Consider the following 8,507-nt stretch of genomic DNA (forward strand, 5'->3'; position numbering starts at 1 on the left):
AATATATCAATGTCAACTCAAGAAATCAAAGTCATAGCATTCTAATCAAGAAATCAATGTTGTTACAGTTCTCAGGCCGGCTCCATGCTTGAACAAGTTTTCTAAGTCGTCCAACATACATCCAAAGAGACAATTTTTTCAAATAAGAAAAAGAAAAGCATGGATTATGTAGTATTTCAACAGTAAAGAAATACGTTACTGTGTTCAATGTTAGAAAATAATAGTTCCAACAGTATTAGAATGGAAGAAAATATACAAGGAATCAATCAGTTTCAACAAATTTGAACTAACAAATAATATTCATTAGTTACAAAAATCAAAGTAATAGTTTCATGATCTCTACCACTCAATATTCAATAATGAAGAATTTCAATGGAAAACTACAAAGAAAATGAAAATCACATGGCCTAAATCAGTTCTCTATTTCCCATTTACGTATTCAACTAGAAGCCGGTCCAGCTCAAAATGCCGGGAAAGAAGTTTCTGCAATGCATGGAAGTTAGAGTAAGTATTTGGATTTTAGAGCAATCTCACCTTAAAAAGAACTGGGGTAAATAAATAATAGGAGAATATAGTTAGGGCAGTTGAAATCATACCTTGGAAATGGGAGGATGAGAAAAATTTTCTTCAAAATTAAATTCTGGGAACCGATTAATCTCAGCAGCATTCTCAAATAATATATATGTAGGAAGCTGTCCCATGCTCCCTACAAGGTTGAGTTTAGTAACAGTAGTTGAGGGACAATTAATAACAAGACCGGATTAATTAGAAGAAGATCCAAACAATAAATTTGAGTGAAACAGACAATAATTTACCACCAAGAGATATTCCAAATTTTTCTGCAGCATTTGGGAAGAGTCCAAGATCAACTATTCCAAAAGATAAATTTTTGTTTGAATATCTGCCACAGGGAAACAGAGTTAGGATAAAGGTTAGCAGAAACAGCCAACATTTAAGAAAATTGAATAAAGCAAAATTCACCAACATACGTAATTGAGAGCTCAGGAAAGCACCGGCTTGCACGTACACAAGTGGATGAACACAAAGCTCGAAATTCTACCTGTAAGATTTCAGTTTTTCACTCCTATATATCAAGCAAATTTGAAAAATCGAGTATATTGAACATATCATTAAGGAATGCAAGAACTTGCAAAATCAACAACAAATAAGAAGTTGTATGAAAAATCTCAAAAAAATTTTTTATTGCTCCACATAAGAAAAGTTTAGTGTATTTGAGAATGATTTTAGCAGTAAAATTTGAAAATGTGATGTTAAACCACAAAGCGGGGCACTATAACAAACCTGACTGTTTCATCTGAAAGTCACACATCTTTCCAGGTTATAATAAGGATATACAATCTACCTCCAATTAAGAAATTGCAAAACATATACCAAAGCCCGTGTAATGGCATGCATTCTAGGAAATGAACCTCGAATTCAACCAAAAATACAAGGATATTACAGCTTTCAAGGTCCTTTAAGAATTTTCACACTACATATTATGTTAAATTCACAAAAAAATGTATAATACTTATATTTCTTGCTTTCTACAATAGGCCACCAATGTTATTTGTTAGCAAGGCAAAAGTTCTAGGACATGTTAAATAACTACGAAACTAAACTAACTTTCCCTGACAGGGGAATTACATACTAGTCTTAAGACACCAAGAAGAATGAGGAACTCAACTATAAACAACAGTGCACAACCATTCACAAAAGCACCGCCCAGTAAGCACTTATTGGAAATACTAAAAACTCTAGAAAATGAAAACATAAAAGAATAAATCTGTACTACCAACCAGCCAAAACCGTGTTGTTTTTCCTTCTGTCAGCAAGGCTTCCAACTGCAATGGGGTCAATTTACTGGCAGTACCTAAAATGTTCAATAGAAATGAAAGTTCAAATCCTCAAAGTTCAATTGTTCTAATAAAAACCACACAGGAGAACCAAATTTCCATACCTAGTCCTTGGAAGGCAGGCTGCTGCGTTAAAATATATATAACTGCAGAAAAAACACCATGGTAAATGCGCACTAAAAAAATAAAAGTTTTGCTGACATGGTTAATACTAGAAAGCCCCAAAACATCAACAGCACGCAAGACAATAACACATACCTAAAAATATTACCATATACCAAAGAGCCAAATGGTAATCAATTATTAGACAAAAAGCTAGTAGAAGAACCTGAAAAAGCAAATCAACAAAATTCAGTAGTTTCAAATAGTAAAAAGCTGTACAAGGGAAAGTGAGAAATTAATGATGCACTCTGTAACTTATCAAATGCATAAGCACAGTGATTAATAAAAATCATAAAAGCATCAGAAAATTAAGCTTTAAGTGATCACCTTAGCGTAGAACAAAGTATTAGCAATAAATTCTTCCCATGTTTCCACTCTCACTATCTGTTGTAGAGAAAAATTCTAAGATTAGTAATCAAATTAAATTAAACAACTGGTTTTACCATAATTTAAAAAAAAAAAAAAACACCTTAATAGCGACCAACAGTGATAACGCGAGAATGCCTTGAATCTCCTGCAGAAAATTTTAAGAATGAATAAAAAATAAAATATCAATGAGAAATTGATTATGGTGAAGTAGAATACCCGATAAAAGAGATGATTGATGATCTGAGGAGAGAGAACAAAAGCTGCAGAAGTGCGAACGACTAAATAAGAGAAGAAAGTGAGAAAGTGGAAGAGGCAATAGGGCTCCGACAACATTTGATTCAAGCACTCCATATTTCGGATTTTTCTGAAATGGACCTGCTTCGTTCTGTAGGGTTTCAATCTATTTCCTTCTCCATTTTCGAATCACACTAAGCACTGCATGCTTTGTTTTCTACATCCTCTTCTGTTGTTCTTCCCCAATTTCTAACCCGACCCGGAAGTCAACCGGGTTCAAGCAAAGCGATCCATAAAACCCCTGAGGTATCAGTCGTTCGTAACTCAAGACCCCCAGTTATCAATACACAGCCGTTAGTTTAATAGGAGGTTAAAAGTGTAATTGAACTGTCATGATTATTAATATAAAGGAATTATAAAGCTACGTGTACAATTTTATGTGTAAACAATAACATATTATCACATAATTAAATATAATTTTATATCTAATTTAAAAGTATCTAGTCACATATTAATATGTTATTATTTATATATAAAATTGTATAATTTATTTATGCATTTAATAGTACTAAAAAAACAAAAAAAAGTTGGCCAAACGATTATTTCCCACCCAAGGTTTGATGTTTTCTCAAAAGTCCCCCCTTTAACTATGGGAACACTAAACACCCACCCATGGCCGGTTAGATTTAATCAAACCTTAACGGTGGTAGGGGTAAAATCGTCATTTTTGCTATAATATTAAAAATAAACTAAAATATAATCTAATTTTACCCCCCTAAACTTTAAAAACTAAAATTTTCCCCCAGCCTAAGTTTTAAAAAATGGCAGTTTCACCCTAGGGTTTGATTTTGAAATCTCCGACGACCGTTCCGGCTCCATTGCCGATGGCCTCTCCCTCCCGAAGCAGCCTCTCCTTCCGGCGAATGTTTTCCTCCCATTTGGAGGCTCGATCGGCGTCGGCTTGGCCTTGGGAGACGAAGAACTTCGTCTGGGGAGAGGTCGTCAGCAATGGAGCCAGAACGGTCGCCGAAGATTTCAAAACCAAACCCTAGGGTGAAACTGCCATTTTTTAAAACTTAAACTGGGAGAAAATTTTAGTTTTTAAAGTTTAGGGGGGCAAAAGGAGATAAAATTTTCAGGCGTTAGGGTTTGGTTAAATCTAACCGGCCATGGGTGGGTGTTTGGTGTTTCCATAATTAAAGGGGAGACTTTTGAGAAAACATTAAACGTTGGGTGGGAAATAGTCGTTTGGCCAAAAAAGTTTATCAAGGTCAAAGGGGCTGATTAGTAGGTTTTTAGGCATGGGAGAATAGGGTAATAGGGTCATTTTTCTTAGTTATGTTCAATGAAAGCACAATATGGGTTTTGAGTTAACACTAATAATTAGGATTGGATTTGAATCGAATTTATTCGAGTTTAAATTCGAGTTCAATTTAAATAAGTCTGGAACAAGCTCAAACTTGAGTTTGAAAGTTTAACATTTTCGAGTTTAAGTTTTAGAATGTTTAACTCACCAAACTTATGAGCTAAAAATTTTGATACAAAATAATATCGTTTTGATCAATATAGATTAAAACGACGTCATTTTAATAACAAGTTAGTTAAAAACTCGATTCGAATTCAAATTCTAGCATATTTGAAAAAGGTTTAAACTTATTTAAAATAAGTTTAATTTGAATCTAACTCTACTAATAATACTTCAACCATCTGAGGTCAAATTAAGGAAACTAATTAAATCAGTTATAATAAGATGGTCTATTATATAACACTCAACCCTTTTAAGGTTGGGTTACAAGGATTTAACCAATAAAATGAGGTTGGACAAATTAGTCGTAATTGCTAATCACATTTTACTGAAAATGGGTATAAATGTTAGTAAAAAGTGTTTTATTCCTTTATATCTAGAGTTTTTTTTTTTTTTTTTCTAGTTATTGTGTGTTTATGATATAGGATTTATAATTTTTTGTTTTGGGTTGGATTTAGGATTTTGTTATTATGAATAGGCCAAAGGACCATTTCCCACCCAAATTATACTATTTTTCCAAGTTTTTTCTCCTCAATTTTGAAAGTTGAAATATCCACCCATGAATAACTAAAATTAACAGAATTCTAATTACTTAAAATTTTATATCTTTTTGCTCTTTAAACTTTAAAAAATTAACGGAACCTACTAGAGGTCTTCTTTTGAGAAAACGATCATCTTCCCTCTATACCTTCTTTGACGTTAATCAAGCATCTAAATGGGTAGAGAAAGACCGTCAGAGGGAGATAAAACTTTGAAAGAGAGAGGATGATGGCAATGGCGTTGGACATCTTGAAACTAAACCCTAAGAAAAAATGTCATTTTTTAAAAACTTAGGTTGAGTAAAACTTTTAGTTTTTAAAATTTAGGGGAGGAAAAGAGATTATATTTTAATTTATTTTTAATATTATAAATAAAATAACTATTTTATCGTTACTACTGTTAATTTTAACTTGTTATGGATAAGTATTTGAGATTTTCAAAATTAAAAGAGAAAAACTTAAAAAAACAGTTGGTTATGAATATTCTGTTTTTTCAAGTTAAAATTGGTTCACCAATAACATAAAGTTAATTTAAAAAAGTTTTGATTGTTATTTAATTATAAAAAAAAAGAGTTAAATGTAGTCCACAAATATTTGAAATCCTGTTGGTAGATGTAAGGTGCCTAGTAAACACGATCTTATTTAATAGGTAAATGATCTTTTTTGATAGGTTAAATAATATTTTACTAGGCACTAAGACATGGTCAAAATTAATTGGTATTTGCGAGTAGGCATTAAAAGGGTTGCTTTTATATTTTATTAGTTATAATGTTAAGTGGATGTTATTGATATTTAATAGTAACCAATATATACTATATTCAATGTTTAGCGAGGGTTGTCAAGTATTTGACTAACACTTATGAGTCAATTGATATATTCTATAGATAAGTTAATTGATATTTTTCTCATTTAAAATTTTGGTTTGTTTTTTTCAATTTTCAATTTTTATTTATTTGATTTGTCATCTGGGTTAGCCGTTGTTTTAAGTTTATTTAAAAATTTATATCTAGCTTAAAGGAAAGAAAACATCTCTTATATTGTCAACATTAAGCTCAAGACAGAGAGATTTCGTCTCTTACATCGGTTTAAAATGTAGTTAATAGTCCAAGGCCATGGGGATGTGATGGTCAAGATTTATGGAAAGCTTACGGACAAACGAAAGAAGCTTTGTTCATGAGATTTACTTTGATGCCTTTCTAGATGATCCGTTTTGTGATCCTTCCTCAACTAAACATAGGAGACATCAGGGCAGTTTGGGCCTGACCTGAGACCACATCCCCTAAAATGCCTCATTCAATTGGATGAATCTAAAATGCCCAAGTGAAAATGTCTAATAGGCCATTGAATTGAATATGGCCTATGCCTTTGTGGCTGTCAGTCGAAGCCACAACGGAATGATAAGAAAAACTGCTAACCATACACAGTATTACAATACAAGTCTCTTGTATTTTTACTAGTATTCATTTACAGGCCAGCCAAGTATAGCAATTACTTAACCACCAAGAAGAGGAATACAAGAGTTGCAGGGATGGCATGATAAGAGTGCCATGTTCCTTCATTTTCATCGAACTACCCTTTAAGTCAAACCCAATTATAGTAAACAAATAAAATTTTAAATCAAATAACTAATCTCAGAATCATTAAATAAAATAAATTAAAAATTTAATCTTAATATATCATTACAAACTGTTTTTTCAATCTTAGTAAGGCAAATGATTAAAAAGAAAAGCAACTGGGCTTCTAATTGAAGCCTGTCTAGCTGCAACTGGCCTTTGTCTTCTTCTTTGACCATTTCACTTTTGGTCCATCTTCAATGAGTTTTACGTTATGTTTCATTATCCTATGCACATTTTCTCTAGCCCATGGCTCAAGGAAAAGAAAAGATACCTTCATCCACGTCATAATTTATGGATAGCCCACGTGACAGGGAGATGTAATACACGTGCCTTGCCAACAACTCAGGTGACCGGCCGGCACGTGCTCTCACGTTATCGTAGACTGTGAAAAGACCCATATACACTCAACTGCCCTCACCTCAAGCTTAATTGAAGCATCCAAGAAAAGGCAAGACACTATCCATTATTGCCACGTGTCATTGGCACCGTCGGTTTTGGCTTTTGACATGAGCCAAGCACTCACATGGCTCGCTGACACCACCCCTCCACCTCTATCACGTGCAAATTGGACCCCACACATGCAAAAATCAGTTTAATAACTAAATTTTAAAGTAATTAAAAATGAGAGAAAAAGAAATCTGAAATAAATGAAAACCTCCACGCCAAGCAACGGCCCCGGTACCCACTCTTTTTCAGCCTTACCTTTTAATTCAAGAAAAAAAAAGTAAAAAATACAATAATTATCTAGTAAATATCACAGCAACAAATAACTACAGTTACAGCGTATCCATCATTCGAAGAAGACCCGCATAGGGATTGCCACAATCAAACTCAAACACACCCCAGTTCACCACTGGATGTTTGACACGTAATATGTACCGTAGTGGGTCCCATCACGTAGACACTTCTGATCATGCATGTTTGACTAAGAAGCCTATCGTAACAACGGTGGACTCGCATTTAATCCTACATGGCAAGGGAAGGTGAAAAGTGAGAACCAAACTGGCAGGTACTCTGTAGCGGAGGATACGGTGGGAACATCCTGGCCGTTGATTTCATCAAGTTGAGCTGTAAACGTCGTGCTTACTAGTGGGGAGTGAATTTAATAAACCAATAAACAGGGGTGGAAAAATTATAAACAAAATTTTAAAAATGAGTGAAAATCAGAGGAAAAGAAAAAATATAAATATATATATTAATATAAAGCGCAATCCCCGAGGGAAATTAAAGCAGAGGAATCGGGCTGTAAACTTGGACGGTAATGCACAAGCCTCAGCGGCAAACCTGCTAGATCGGTTCCTAAGGAGTTTAATTTGAACACTTAGTTACTCTTTATCCTCGATTAATTAATTTCTTAATTACCTGTTTACCCAGTTGCCCATTAAAAAAATGTGCTGCATTTGCCATTCACCGTTAAGTCAGACATCATAAATTTACCGTAATACCCACTTCATTAGCTGATACGGTAAGCAAGCGACGCCTAATAATAACTGTGGACACGTTCTCTGATAGTCAAGGCACAATTGAAAACTGAGGTTGTTTGATTTAGCCCAAGTTGACCATATTTAATTTATGGTTTCATTATAATTATATTAAATAATTATTAAAATAATATTATTTTATTTATTTATTAATAAAAATATTATAAATTCAAATTATGATTCAAAATTATAAATTCAAATCACAAATTTAAACTATAAATTAGAATTTAATTTAAACAAAAGTTAAATTAAATAATTTTTATTTAAATCAAATTCAAATCACTCTTAATTTTGATTCGGTAAATTCAAACTAAATTTATGTTATATTTGAATAAAAAAATATTCAAGTTTAATTTAATTCGTATCTATGCTCCTATTATCGTCATTAACATAATGAGTAGTGGCCATATTCCTTTTTATTACTTACAATGCGTGAAAATATGATTAGAGGATTTCAACTGTCTTGATCGATTCACAAGGGATAGACATGAAATAAAACATGATTTTAAATTGTAAAATTTATATTTGGAAATCTAAAAAGGGTAGAATTGGTATACCAAAAATGAAAGTCTCGAAAAGAAAAAGGGCACTAAAGTAACTTCAAGGAAGATTTTTCTTTAACTCAATTAAAGCTTCTTTATTAGTAAGGGAAAATAAATAATTAATAACTTTTAATTGTTCATCCTAAAACTTTAAAATTTTTGTCCTCGTCAAAATCCTTCATT

At 32.7% G+C, this 8,507-nt stretch overlaps 1 protein-coding gene across 1 annotated transcript; it reads right to left on the reverse strand.

Annotated features, from left to right (window-relative positions):
• Nucleotides 1-253: 253 nt before the first annotated feature.
• On the reverse strand, nt 254-2,960 carry LOC123193995 (thioredoxin-related transmembrane protein 2). The gene is made up of 10 exons (XM_044607099.1): nt 2,604-2,960; nt 2,488-2,532; nt 2,346-2,402; nt 2,115-2,184; nt 1,961-2,002; nt 1,800-1,873; nt 990-1,060; nt 816-901; nt 597-706; nt 254-483 (listed from the first exon to the last, which is right to left on the reverse strand). The coding sequence occupies exons 1-10, from the start codon at nt 2,736-2,738 to the stop codon at nt 421-423; spliced, it is 753 nt and encodes a 250-aa protein (XP_044463034.1). The 5' UTR covers nt 2,739-2,960; the 3' UTR covers nt 254-420.
• Nucleotides 2,961-8,507: the final 5,547 nt, after the last annotated feature.

Source organism: Mangifera indica, chromosome 13 (assembly GCF_011075055.1).
Source record: "Mangifera indica cultivar Alphonso chromosome 13, CATAS_Mindica_2.1, whole genome shotgun sequence".
NCBI lineage: Eukaryota > Viridiplantae > Streptophyta > Magnoliopsida > Sapindales > Anacardiaceae > Mangifera > Mangifera indica.

Bases quoted from the DNA above. Each gene is read 5' to 3' on its own strand.
- LOC123193995 (XM_044607099.1), bottom strand. From the start codon at position 2,738: ATGGAGTGCTTGAATCAAATGTTGTCGGAGCCCTATTGCCTCTTCCAC. The intron at 2,185-2,345 runs GTGATCACTTAA...TTGCTTTTTCAG, and splicing joins ATACTTTGTTCTACGCTAAG to GTTCTTCTACTAGCTTTTTG. The intron at 1,874-1,960 runs GTATGGAAATTT...TGAACATTTTAG, and splicing joins GCCTGCCTTCCAAGGACTAG to GTACTGCCAGTAAATTGACC.